This window comes from Salvelinus namaycush, chromosome 12 (genome assembly GCF_016432855.1).
Source record: "Salvelinus namaycush isolate Seneca chromosome 12, SaNama_1.0, whole genome shotgun sequence".
Lineage (NCBI taxonomy): Eukaryota > Metazoa > Chordata > Actinopteri > Salmoniformes > Salmonidae > Salvelinus > Salvelinus namaycush.
Window position 1 is genome coordinate 16,348,233 of NC_052318.1, and position 14,875 is coordinate 16,363,107.

A 14,875-nucleotide genomic window follows, 5' to 3' on the forward strand; every position below is an offset into this window, starting at 1 on the left:
GACACATGGACATTATATTATTATTGCCTGCATCTAGCTAATATAGGGTGTAATCATTAGTCCAACAGTTGCAAACGAGAGTTTCTATTGGACAAATTCAGGTGTGTTTATCCCCGTTTTGTTCTGTTTAAGAAACATTTTTCAAAATAATTGGTGGAATGAATATACCCCCTGTAAATACAGTTCACTTTCATAACAAGCACGTTGTACTCCTTCTCACATCTATGCCCTCTCCTCCTCTCACCTTTGCCCCTTGTCGCTTGTGGATTTCAATGCACTGTATGTGACCAAGCGAAAAACCTTTCCAAGCCAAACAATTTCATAACTGCTACACACATCCTACATTGTTGTCACCATATTAGCTAAAGTAACGTCATAGTCAACATAGCTAATAGAACTAACACGTTAGTAAACCTGCTACAATCATGCAGTAACATTACAGTGTACAGGCAGTAAGCAGTTTAGCACTTACACTGGCGGGCCCCGGTGGACATAAATTAGTAAAACCAAAAGCTTACCCTAACTTGGAAGAGTTCCAGTTTTGTGTTGGATAGTCATAGCCAGCTTGCTAACATAGCATCCCTCTGTTTTAGCAGGGTGTTTGAGTAGGCTAAACTAGCTTGCTGCATTTACTATTTAAGTAAGGGAAACAGAAAGTGAAAAAAATGAAGAAATCTCTCTCTATCTCTCTCTCTCTCTCTCTTGGTTCTCCTTCATTTTGGAAGAAATTAATTTGTTCAAAACTGTTCACCTATTGTCTCTCTCTCTCTTTGAGTCAACTACTCACAACAATTTATGCACTGCAGTGCTAGTTAGCTGTATTTTATTCTTTCAGTACTAGATCCTTTGATTGGGTGAACAACATGTCAGTTCGTAATGCAAGAGCTCTGATAGGTTGGAGGACGTCCTCCTGAAGTTGTCATAATTAACGTGTAAGTCTATGGTAGGGGGTGAGAACCATGAGCAATCTAGGTTTTGTATTGAAGTCAGTGTACGCAGAGGAGGATGGAAGCTAGCTGTCCTCCGGCTACACCATGGTGCTACCCTACACAGTGATGTTGAGGCTACTGTAGACCTTCATTGCAAAGTAGAATGTTTCAATCAAATATTTGGTGACGTGATTATATTTAGTATAGTTGTATCTAAAAAAGATAACTTTTTAAATGTTTTACATTTTACAACTTTTTCTGAAAATCACTGAGGAGTATGGTCCTCCCCTTCCTCCTCTGAGGAGCCTTCACGGCACTCCACTGTGTAGGCTGTGTTTTATATCAGATAAGGATATTGCTTTAAAGGAGAAGTTTGCCTTTTTACAACCACATCTCCATTTGTGATGTAAATAGCATGTTATAGAAGGGTACACACACCTTTTTTGTGATTTCACTTTTCTTTTTTTTTTTTTACAGTACTGTACCCCAAACAGCAAATCACCTTCTCATCCTTGTTGTGTAGTATGGGGGCCCTGAAAAAACACGAACAAATGCTCCAAAAACACCCAAATACGTTATTTTAGAAATGGCTAAGCTCTCAGTATAGTGAGGCAGGTCTTTCGATGTTCTACACATGAAATTGTGTCATTACAAACTTTATCCGCAATGTTATATTCCCTTTTGCACGACTCGAGCCGTTTCCCCTATCCAGCTGTTCCATTCTCTGTGTAGCCTGATGCTACATGCAAGTGCCAAAATAAAGAAAAAAAGCATCTTAATAGGGCGTTGTGCCACCACGAGCCGCCAGAACAGCTTCAATGCGTCTTTGGCATAGTGTCTGGAACTTCATGTGTGGAAGAACCGCATGCTTTCAATGTACTTTATATCCTTTATGTACTCAAGTGTTTCCTTTATTTTAGCAGTTATTTATAGATTGGACAGAGAGGTATAGCCCGAGCTGCTACAAAATGGAATATAACGCTGCGGATAAAGTTTGGAATGACACAATTTCATGTGTACAACATCTAAAGACCTGCATCACTATAATGAGAGCTCTCTTAAATTACGTATTTGGGTGTTTTAGGAGCCATGTTTTTTCCGGCCGCAATACTACACAATGTGGATGAGGAAGTGATTTGCTGTTTGGGGTAAGTTTCTCAGAAACGTGAAATCACAAAATGGTGACTGGACCCTTCTATAACTTGCCATTGACACAAAAAATTGAGATTTGGTTGTAAAAAAATCTAATTCTCCTTTAAGGCACTAGCTCCCATCTAATGGGACATTTATACAATTGGGTGACAGACAGTGTCAAGCAAGAAATATTATGTTAGAGTCTAGCTGCAGATAACTCTCAGCTTTTTCGGTCCTAAAATGGGCATGTTGGGCAATACATAGTATATATGATTTAAAGAGAGGAATGAATATACAAGTACCATAGTTTCAGGTTTAGATTGTTGTCCCATAAAATGTGTCCTTTCATAGGATTTGACATATGTTCTTACAGTGATGAGTTGATATCCTAAAACCATTACGCTTAACATTCCAATGCAAATCATTCTAAGCACTACAGAGCATTTTGATCTGCACAGATTGTACATGAAAAAACAACACCATTTGATTGTGTCTATTGAACGCTTTGGCTGTACCAGAAAGGATAGGTTTTAAAATGCACTTACTCCTCTGGAAGCGGGCACAGCAGAAGGCACCCAATGTGCCCATGAGGACAATGAGGGCGAGGAACGCTCCCACAGCCACTCCTATGATGACAGCCAATCGGAGGGACTCTGAGAAGACATGAAAAAAAGACATTGGCCATTGGCCATATTAGGAGTTCTGATGAGACTGAGGCTGTCCTGATATAGGCACCGTACAGAGGTGGTTTCGTCATGCAGTTGGACTCGGGTAGGCCTACATCATGTGATATACACCAAGGCTAACGCTTACTGTATGTTGAACTGTGTCCTTGCTAATGCAAAGGTGAACACGACTGGTGAATGGCAAATAGTGAAAACCTTTTACAGTACCATTTACAGCACTGACAATCTTGACACCCATTATTTACATTTACTTCAAATGGCTGAGAGGTTTACAGCTTTGTAACAAATGGTGTCCTAAATGTTGTGAATAGGTTCATAGGCTGTAGGGGTTGATTTTTTAAACTGAGCTGTCTCAAAGATGAGTGTATAACCCTGTGGCTAGTCAATATCTAGTTAATTAATTAAAGAGCATGGTTGACTTTAGTAAGATCTTTCATTTAAATTCATTGTTACAGAATTGGCATTTCGACGATCCCTTTGAAAACAGATAGTTTGGAGCTTTGGAAGGGAGAAACCTAATAGATAAAAGAAGGAAATGAATGAAAAAATAATCTCAGGTCAAATACATATTTCAAAGAAATCATATGTTAAGCTGTAACCAATTGAGGCGTTATAAATTAGATTACAAATTGGAGTTCTGAATACATCTAAATACCAGTACAGGATTTCACAGATTGAAATTGTTGACATTTACCCAAGTAAAAGACTTATCACGGAGGCATTGCCCTCATGCATGAAGTAATCACGGCAATATCCTTAATCTCTCCCAGGCATAGTTGCACTTCCACTTCCACAAACACTCTACAACTCTCTTTCTATTACTTTAATATGCCCACTTTCTCTCAGACCCCAAATATCTGTCTCATACACATTCTCTCTCACACCTACATGTACACACACAGACCACACTTGTTGTATAACTAACACAGCTGTTCACTGCATAAACATTCTGAGAACATAAAAAAGTTCTGACATAAAACATCTTTAACACTACCACAACAGTTGTTTAAACATTCTTACCACATGGTACAATATGCCCACAGTTTTTCAGTAACAAAAATGTCCAGTGCCTGGGATCATGTACACTACATGGCCAAAAGTATGTGGACGTCGAACATCACATTCCAAATTCATGAGTATTAATATGGATTTAGCCCCCGCCGTTGCTGCTATAACAGCCTCCACTCTTCTGGGAAGGCTTTCCATTAGAAGTTGGAACATTGCTGCAGGGACTTGCTTCCATTCAGCCACAAGAGCATTAGTGAGGTTGGGCACTGATATTGGGCAATTAGGCCTGGCTCGCAGTCGCCGTTCCAATTCATCCCAAAAGTGTTCGATGGGGTTGAGGTCAGGACTCTGTGTAGGCCAGTCAAGTTTTTCCACACGCAAAAAAAAAACATTTCTGTATGGACCTCGCTTTGTGCACAGGGGCATTGTCATGCTGAAACAGGAAAGGGCCAACCCCAAACTTGACAAAAATTGTCTAGGATGTTACTGTATGCTGTAGCGTTAAGATTTCTCTTCACTGGCACTAAGTGACCTAGCACGAACCATGAAAAAAAAAACAGACCATTATTCCTCCTCCACCAAACTTTACAGTTGCCACTATGCATTGGGGCAGGTAGCGTTCTCCTGGCATCCGCCAAACCCAGATTCGTCTGTCGGACTGCCAGATGGTGAAGCCAGAAAACTCGTTTCCACTGCTCCAGAGTTCAATGGCAGCGAGCTTTACACCACTCCACCCGACGATTGGCATTGCGCATGGTGATCTTAGGCTTGTATGCGGCTGCTCTGCCACGAAAACCCATTTCATGAAGGTCTTGACGAACAGTTCTTGATAGTGAATATTGCAACTGAGGACAGACGATTTTTACTTTTTGCGCTTTTCAGCGCTCGGTGGTTCCATTCTGAGAACTTGTGTGGCCTACCACTTCGCGGCTGAGCCATTGCTGCTCCTAGACGTATCCACTTCACAATAACAGCACTTACGGTTGATCGGGGCAGCTAGAGCAGGGCAGAAATTTGATGAACTAACTTGTTGGAAGGTGGCATCCTATGACGGTGCCATGTTGAAAGTCACTGAGCTCTTCAATACGGGCCATTTTACTGCCAATTTTTGTATATGGAGATTGCATGGCTGTGTGCTAGATTGTATTATCATTACATAAAATCTCCATAAAATTCTGTCAGTTTAATGTAGAGATATCTCTTTTGCATTGGATGCGTCTCAATCCACAGCTTCTGCCGATCTCGCACATTCGCATCTGCGGTGAAAGGTGACAGAGCTAGAGCGCTATTTGGCAGACCATGAGACATCCCAAAAATCTGTCTTCTCACAAAATTATCTGTAGCGTCCGAACGGTTTGGCCTGCAAACTATTATAGAAAGATGAGACTCTCACGAACTGTTCTCCGTTTTGTTCTACGACCCCCACAAGCGTCTTGGGACTCGTCTGAAGTTGATACAGCCGATCTGCCAATTTCTGTCTGTAGCATCCGAACAGTTTGGGCTACACACTAATATGACCCCTCTGTGGAAAGGTGGACTCTCACGAATACGTACATTTTAGTTGTTTTGCTTTAGGAGACCCACAGACCTCACAATAGTTTTCTGAAGGTCCCCAGTACCAGAGCCCCGGCTTAGACAGGGCATAAACTGTAATGGGTTCAAAAACAAAAAAATACTTTAACTATGAAATTATGAAAAAAATGTATAACATTCCACACATGAGGCCACTAGAGGTACAAAGGGAGTTGGTGTACCTTGTTCCTTCAGTCGAATTATCTCTGTGTCGGACCCAAAGCTGTTCCAGGCGGTGCAGTTATAGATGGTTTGAAAGTCAGCAGGGACGATGTTACTCATGGTGAGGGTGGAGATGACCCCCTCCTCAGAGCTTACTGTCTCCACCGTGTATCGGCCAGACGTCCCCGACTCCAAGACTGTCTCCTTCCACGACCAGGCCTGTGGCAGACAAAGCAATGAGAATTATACGTTACAGTATAGAAGAGGACACAAGCACACATTAACACGGCCACATATGCTCGAAACACACACACACACACACACACACACACACACACACACACACACACACACACACACACACACACACACACACACACACACACACACACACACACACACACACACACACACACACACACACACACACACACACACACACACACACACACACACACACACACACACACCTGACAGAAACCAACCAACCTGCCAACACAACCTATTGGGGCATTAAAGATAAAGGGCATAATCCGCCTTTGGGTTGGTTAAATGCCTGTCAATGTACTATCTGCATACAAAGTCAGGTGTTATGTCCTAAATGGGACCCTATTTCCTATATAGTGCTCTAATTTTGACCATAGGAATTGGTCTAAAGTAGTGTACTGAATAGGGAATAGGGTGCCATTAGGAACACAACAAGGATCACACCAATCACTCATCTGATTACTTCAATTTGGGCCACTAAGCCTCTGCTAGTTTGACAGGGTGACATCTGTAAGCCCTCCGTGTACTGGAGAGAGCCACATAGAGACTTGAATTCGAGTTGGAGCCTCAAGACCCGGGACTCAACATTAACTTGAGACTGATGACTTGAAATAACCTGGCCAGGTTTTGTAACGTTGTCACTCCGCGGATTAGCCTTCTCACCATGCAGCCAGAGACAGTAGCCGCAGCAACGCCCTGCAACAGATTGTCTAGTAAAATGCACACTCTCTGATTGGACCACCAAACGGTCAAACAACACAGGCCGTGTGAGCTACCGAACATATTACTGATTTGCTGTACAGCTAGGAGAGACCGGGGATGGGTGTAGCACTTTTCACCTTTTCCTCAGTTTCGCAGAGATCGTTTATGGAAGTATATTCAAAACTTGATACAAACAACCTACATCTGTCCTTTACAAATTGGTTTGGTTATTATATATGTAAATAAAACTGCAAATGCATGGTGTTGTCTTAAATACAAGTAGTAAAGTGTTACAATTTACCCCATGGTCTGGGTTAGTTGTAACAGTGCTTGGGGTGAATTGTAACAGAATGACAAAGTGCATAAATCATGACATGCAACTAATTATTGAACTCCTTTTTTGAGACCATGAGAGCAACATTGCCATGTTTAACATTTTGTTTGGCAGAAATACTCATCAATATACAGAAATAATAATCAATATAAATAATAAAATGTTTGTTGTTTTACACTTTACTAAATGGCCTTTCTCAACAACTAGGCTAAACTAAACACCTGAACGTTTGTTGTGTGTGTGTGTGTGTGTGTGTGTGTGTGTGTGTGTGTGTGTGTGTGTGTGTGTGTGTGTGTGTGTGTGTGTGTGTGTGTGTGTGTATCTCTGTGTGTCTCTGTGTGTCTCTGTGTGTGAATGTTGGACTTAATCAGAGTCACAGCTGTGACAGTGTTATGGCTGTCTTGGGGTACAGGCTTGGTGGGCCCATAATTTGCATTCCCAGCACTCATCCCAGACCTCCTTGGACTTGGAATTGTTAAAGTGCTCCATGCACACAATGCAGAAGTTTTCCTCGTTGGAGGAATCTGAATCTTCTGCTTCAATATGCTTTGTTTTGGCTTTTTTCTTAGGCAGGACAGTTTTTGTTGTTGTTCAATGTGGTTTGTCTTGGCTTGCTTCTTTACAGCAGTTTTTTTATGCAGGGCAATTTTTTAAGCGTTCTGAGTGCTTGACTTTTTATGCCCCACCTCCAGTGCCTGCTTGATGGGTGTATTCTCCAAAATCTCTGTTTTTCTCCTCCTCCTCCTTGGAATTTTACTAGGCCCTGCTTTTTGGAAGGGGCGTACATCAACTGGGTTGATATCAGAAGAGTAATCAGGTATTTCCCAGCCACAGCCTGAGACATGTGGGGAGGTGCCCTGTGAAGTGACTGGAGAGGTGGCCTGGAAGGTGGTTGGAGAGGGGGCCTGGATAGCAGTGGTCACAGTGGCCTGAGATGTGACTGAAGAGGTGGCCTGGGAGGCAGCTGGAGAGGTGGCCTGGAAGGCAGCTGGAGAGGTGGCCTGGAAAGCAGCTAGAGAGGTGACCTGGGAGGCAGCTGGCAAGGTCAGTGTGTCAGCTGGAGCACAAAGATCAGTGGCAAGTGAGGGTGCAAAGTCACATTCCTGAAATATATCAGCGTTGTATGACCAAATGCCGGTGCACCTGAACACAGCCTGTACATTGGTGGGTGTTGTGGCACCTGGAAGTGCTGTTTTGACAAAGGCCTGGAATGTCATATATAGTCATGGTCTTTCCGGGGTTCATCCGATCCAGGCATCCCTGGCAGAGGTCACCATTTTCTTCAATGCCCCGTACACACTCCTGTCCAGGGACTGGAGCTTGTGTGAACAGTGTGGGGGGAAATAAAGCAAGACTATGCCAGAACTAAGATTGCACCGACGGAGATGGCAGCATCGCCGCGACTAGCTCTTAGACAACTTTGCAGTATTTTGTTATTTGATGTACTATTTTTAACATTATTAGCTCAGGAAATATTTTGTGTCATTACATACAGCCGGGAAGAACTATTGGATATTAGAGTGGCGGTAATTCACCAGAACTACCAGCATTACGACCAGGAATACGACTTTCCTGGAACAGTTCCTTTGTTCACTCTCCCCAGAGCAACTGAACTTATTCCAGAGGCCAACCCAAAACATCGCAGACGGAGGAGAGGCACTCGAGGCGGCCTGCTGGTTCGACTTAGGAGGCATGCACACCCCCCACCGCTTCCGAGTATATTACTCACTAATGTTCAGTCTTTGAATAACAAAGTTGATGAGCTTAGAGCAAGGATTTCTTACCAAAGAGACATTGGGGCCTGTAACATACTTTGTTTCAAGGAACATGGCTCTTTCGGGATACTCTGTCGGAGTCGGTAAAGCCAGCAGGATTCTCAGTACATAGCGCAGACAGGAATAAATATCTCTCCAGGAAGCGGAAGGGCGGAGGGGTGTGTTTCATGATTAACAACTCATGGTGTAATTCTAGGAACAAACAGGAACTCAAGCCATTTTGTTCACCCGACCTAGAATACCTCACAATTAAATGCCGACCATATTATCTCCAAAGAGAATTCTCCTCCGTCATCGCCATGGCCATTTACATCCCACCTCAAGCCGAAACCTTGACGGCTGTAACGATCGTCGTCATATTCCTCCTCCTCGGATGAGGAGGAGCATGGATCAGACCAACACGCAGCGAGGTATGTGGACATAATGATTTATTAGACAAAACGACGAAACACGAAATAACACTTTAGAAATACAAAATAACAAAACGAACTAAACAGACCTAAACTTACGAACTTACATGAAACGAAGAACACACGAACAGGAACAGACAAACCGAAACAGTCCCGTGTGGTAACATGTACTGACACGGAAGACAACCACCCACAACAAACAATGTGAAACAACCTACCTTAATATGACTCTCAATCAGAGGAAACGCCAAACACCTGCCTCTAATTGAGAGCCATACCAGGCAACCCATTAACCCAACATAGAAAACACATAACATAGACTACCCACCCAAAACTCACGCCCTGACCAATTAAACACATACCAAACAACAGAAAACAGGTCAGGAACGTGACAGAACCCCCCCCTCAAGGTGCGAACTCCGGGCGCACCCCTACAACTCAAGGGGAGGGTCTGGGTGGGCATCTGTCCGCGGTGGCGGCTCCGGCGGTGGACGAGGACACCACTCCACCACTGTCTTTGTCCCTCTCCTTCGCGTCCTTTGAGTGGCGACCCTCGCCCCCGACCATGGTCCAGGAACCTTCACTAAGGCCCCTCCTACATAGAGGAGACAGCTCAGGACAGAGAGGTAGCTCAGGACAGAGAGGTAGCTCAGGACAGAGAGGTAGCTCAGGACAGAGAGGTAGCTCAGGACAGAGAGGTAGCTCCGGACAGAGAGGTAGCTCCGGACAGAGAGGTAGCTTAGGACAGAGGGACAACTCTGTACTAATGGCAGCTCCGGACTGGGTGGCAGCTCCGGACTGGGTGGCAGCTCCGGACTGGGTGGCAGCTCCGGACTGGGTGGCAGCTCCGGACTGAGTGGCAGCTCCGGACTGAGTGGCAGCTCCGGACTGAGTGGCAGCTCCGGACTGAGTGGCAGCTCATGACTGAGTGGCAGCTCATGACTGTAGGGCAGCTCATGACTGTAGGGCAGCTCATGACTGTAGGGCAGCTCATGACTGGAGGGCAGCTCATGACTGGAGGGCAGCTCATGACTGGAGGGCAGCTCATGACTGAAGGGCAGCTCATGACTGTAGGGCAGCTCATGACTGTAGGGCAGTTCATGACTGTAGGGCAGCTCTGGCAGCTCCTGACTGGCTGGCGGTTCTGGCAGCTCCTGACTGGCTGGCGGCTCTGGCAGCTCCTGACTGGCTGGCGGCTCTGGCAGCTCCTGACTGGCTGGCGGCTCTGGCAGCTTCTGACTGGATGGCGGCTCTGGCAGCTCCTGACTGGCTGGCGGCTCTGGCAGCTCCTGACCGACGGACGGCTCTAGCGGCTCCTGACTGACGGACGGCTCTAATGGCTCGGGACAGACGGGCGGCTCTAATGGCTCGTGGCAGACGGATGGCTCAGAAGGCGCTGGGCAGACGGATGGCTCAGAAGGCGCTGGGCAGACGGATGGCTCAGAAGGCGCTGGGCAGACGGATGGCTCAGAAGGCGCTGGGCAGACGGATGGCTCAGACGGCGCTGGACAGACGGATGGCTCAGACGGTGCTGGGCAGACGAGCAGTGCAGGCGGCGTTGGGCAGACAGCCGACTCTGACCTGCTGAGGCGCACAGTAGGCCTGGTGCGTGGTGCCGGAACTGGTGGTACCGGACTGGAGACACGCACCTCAAGGCTAGTGCGGGGAGCAGGAACAGGGCACACTGGACTCTCGATGCGCACTATAGGACTGGTGCGTGGTACCGGAACTGGAGGTACCGGGCTGAGGGCACGCACCTCAGGGCGAGTGCGGGGAGAAGGAACAGTGCGTACAGGGCTCTGGAGACGCACAGGAGGCTTGATGCATGGTGCCGAAACTGGAGGCACTGAGCTTGAGACACGCACCACAGGGAGAGTGCGTGGAGGAGGAACAGGGCTCTGGAGACGCACTGGAAGCCTGGTGCGTGGTGTAGGCACTGGTGGTACTGAGCTGGGGCGGGAAGGTGGCGCCGGATATACCGGACCGTGCAGGCGTACTGGCTCCTTTGAGCACTGAGCCTGCCCAACCTTACCTGGTTGCATGCTCCCCGTAGCCCGTCCAGTGCGGGGAGGTGGAATAACCCGCACTGGGCTGTGTTGGCGAACCGGGGACACCATGCGTAAGGCTGGTGCCATGTACACCGGCCCGAGGAGACGTACTGGAGGCCAGATATGTTGAGCCGGCTTCATGGCACTTGGCTCAATGCTCACTCTAGCCCGGCTAGTGCGGGGAGGTGGAATAACCCGCACCGGGCTATGAACACGTACAGGAGACACCATGCGCTCTACTGCGTAACACGGTGTCTGCCCGTACTCTCGCTCTCCACGGTAAGCCCGGGAAGTTGGCGCAGGTCTCCTACCTGACTTCGCCACACTACCCTTTAGCCCCCCCCCCCCAAGAAATTTTTGGGTTGTACTTGCGGGCTTCCAGCCTTGCTTCCGTGCTGCCTCCTCATATCGTCGCCTCTCCGCTTTAGATGCCTCCAGCTCCGCCTTGGGACGGCGACACTCCTCTGGCTCTGCCCAGGGTCCTTCTCCGTCCAGAATCTCTTCCCATGTCCAATCCTCCTTGACCCACTGCTGCTGTCGTTGCTGTCCGTTAACCCGCTGCTTGATCTGGGTTTGGTGGGTGGTTCTGTAACGATCGTCGTCATATTCCTCCTCCTCGGATGAGGAGGAGCATGGATCAGACCAACACGCAGCGAGGTATGTGGACATAATGATTTATTAGACAAAACGACGAAACACGAAATAACACTTTAGAAATACAAAATAACAAAACGAACTAAACAGACCTAAACTTACGAACTTACATGAAACGAAGAACACACGAACAGGAACAGACAAACCGAAACAGTCCCGTGTGGTAACATGTACTGACACGGAAGACAACCACCCACAACAAACAATGTGAAACAACCTACCTTAATATGACTCTCAATCAGAGGAAACGCCAAACACCTGCCTCTAATTGAGAGCCATACCAGGCAACCCATTAACCCAACATAGAAAACACATAACATAGACTACCCACCCAAAACTCACGCCCTGACCAATTAAACACATACCAAACAACAGAAAACAGGTCAGGAACGTGACAACGGCCCTCAAAGAACTTCACTTGACTTTATGCAAACTGGAAACCACATAATCCTGAGGCTGCATTTATTGTAGCAAGGGATTTTAACAAAGCAAATCTGAGGACTAGGCTGCCAAAGTTCTATCAACATATTTACTGTCCTACCCGTGCAACTAAGACTCTCGTCCATTGCTTTTCAAACTTCCAGAATGCTTACAAGGCTCTCCCTCACCCTCCTTTCGCCAAATCTGACCACGACTCCATCTTGCGCCTCACGTCCTATAGGCAGAAACTCAAACAGGAACTGCACGTGCTTTGTACTATTCAACGCTGGTCTGAACAATCGGAATCCACGTTTCAGGATTGTTTTGATCACGTGGACTGGGATATGTTCCGGGTAGCTTGCAAAATAATCTAGACATATACACGGACACGGTGACTGAGTTCATAAGTGTATGGGAGATGTAGTACCCACTGTACCCACTGTGACTATTAAAACCTACCCTATCCAGAAACTGCGAAACTGAAAGCGCGAACCACCGCATTTCACCATGGAAAAGCCTGGTAATATGGCAGAATATAAACAGCATAGTTATTCACTCCGCAAGGCAATCAAACAATGTAAATGTCAGTATAGAGATAAAGTGGAGTCGCAGTTCAATGGCTCAGACATGAGACGTATGTGGCAGGGACTACAGACAATCACGGACTACAAAAGGAAAACCAGCCACGTCGCCGAGACCGACGTCTTGCTTCCGGACAGGCTAAACACATTCTTTGCACACTTTGAGGATAACACAGTGCCACTGACGTGGCCCGCTAACATGGACTGTGGGCTCTCCTTCTCCGTGGCCGACGTGAGTAAAACATTTAAACGAGTTAACCCTCCCAAGGCTGCCGGCCCAGACGGCATCCCTAGCCGCATCCTCAGAGCATGTGCAGACCAGCTGGCTGGTGTGTTTACGGGCATATTCAATCTCTCCCTATCCCAGTCTGATGTCCCCACATGCTTCAAGATGGCCACCATTGTTCCTGTACCCAAGAAGGCAAAGGTAACTGAATTGAATGACTATCGCCCCGTAGCACTCACCTCTGTCATCGTGAAGTGCTTTGAGCGACTTGTCAAGGATCATATCACCTCACCCTTACCTGCCAACCTAGACCCACTTTCATTTGCTTACCGCTCCAATAGATCCATAGACGATGCAATCTCCATCACTCTGCATACTGCCCTATCCCATCTGGACAAGAGGAATACCTATGTAAGAATGCTGTTTATTGACTATAGCTCAGCATTCAACATCATAGCACCCTCCAAGCTCATCATTAACCTCCAGGCCCTGGGTTTGAACCCTGCCCTGTGCAACTGGGTCTTGGACTTCCTGACGGGCCACCTCTCAGGTGGTGAAGGTAGGAAACATCCTCTCCACTCCGCTGATCCTCAACATTGGTGCCCCACAAGGGTGCATGCTCAGCCCCGTCCTGTACTCCCTGTTCACCATGACTGAGTGGCCAAGCATGCCTCCAACTCAATCATCAAGTTTGCAGACAACACAATAGTAGTAGGCTTGATTACCAATGATGACGAGACAGCCTACAGGGAGGAGGTGAGGGCACTGAGAGTGTGGTGCCTGGAAAACCACCTCTCACTCAACGTCAACAAAACAAAGGAGATGATCGTAGACTTCAGGAAACAGCAGAGGGTGGACACCTACATCCACATCGACGGGACAGCAGTGGTGAAGGTGGAAAGCTTCAAGTTCCTTGGTGTACACATCACTAACAAACCGAATTGGACCACCCACACAGACAATGTGGTGAGGAAGGTGCAACAGAGCCTCTTCAACCTGAGGAGGCTAAAGAAATGTGGCTTGTCACCTAAAATGCACAATTGAAAGCATCCTGTCGGGCTGTATGACCGCCTGGTACGGCAACTGCACCGCCCGCAACCGCAAGGCTCTCCAGAGGGTGGTGCGGTCTGCCCAATGCATTACCGGGGGCAAACTACCCTCCCTCCAGGACACCTATAGCACTCGATGTCACAGGAAGGCCAAAAAAGATCATCAAGGACATCAACCACCCGAGCCTCTGTCTGTTCGCCTCGTTATCATCCAGAAGGCGAGGTCAGTACAGGTGCATCAAAGCTGGGACCGAGTGACTGAAAAACAGCTTCTATCTCAAGGCCATCAGACTGTTAAACAGCCATCACTAGCACATTAGAGGCTGCTGCCTATAGGCATAGACTAGGAATAACTTGCGACTTTAAGGAATGGAACACTAGTCACTTTAATAATGTTTACTTATCTGGCAATACTCATCTCATATGTATATACTCTATTCTATACTATTCTACGGTATCTTAGTCACTTAATGTTTACATATCTGGCATTACTCATATTTATATACTGTATTCTATACTATTCTACGGTATCTTAGTCACTTAATTTTTACATATCTGGCATTACTCAACTCATGTGTATAAACTGTTTTCTATACTATTCTACTGTATCTTAATCCGTTCCACTCGGTAATCGCTCGTCCATATGTATATAGTCTTAATTCATTCCTACTTAGATTTGTGTGTATTGGGTATATGTTGTGTAATTTGTTAGATATGACTTGTTAGATATTACTGCACTGTCAGAGCTAGAAGCACAAACATTTTGCTACACCCGTAATAACATCTGCTAATCACGTGTATGTGACCAATAAAATTTGATTTGATTTGATTTGAGTGCCTATAGAAATCAATGGTAGACCGGTGAGCTGGGGTTGTCAAGGAGAAGGACCACCTTTTTTCTAGGCTGGCCCGGTAGGT

The 14,875-nt window shown here is 46.5% G+C and overlaps 1 protein-coding gene across 1 annotated transcript in view; it reads right to left on the reverse strand.

Moving 5' to 3' along the window:
- The window catches only part of LOC120056781 (kin of IRRE-like protein 3), a 163,259-nt gene that overhangs the window by 31,018 nt on the left and 117,366 nt on the right, over positions 1-14,875 (reverse strand). The window contains exons 11-12 of the mRNA XM_039004987.1: positions 5,512-5,710; positions 2,609-2,716 (exon numbers count right to left, since the gene is read on the reverse strand). Coding sequence (XP_038860915.1) covers positions 2,609-2,716; positions 5,512-5,710 — 307 coding nt within the window. The remainder of the gene's footprint in view (positions 1-2,608; positions 2,717-5,511; positions 5,711-14,875) is intronic.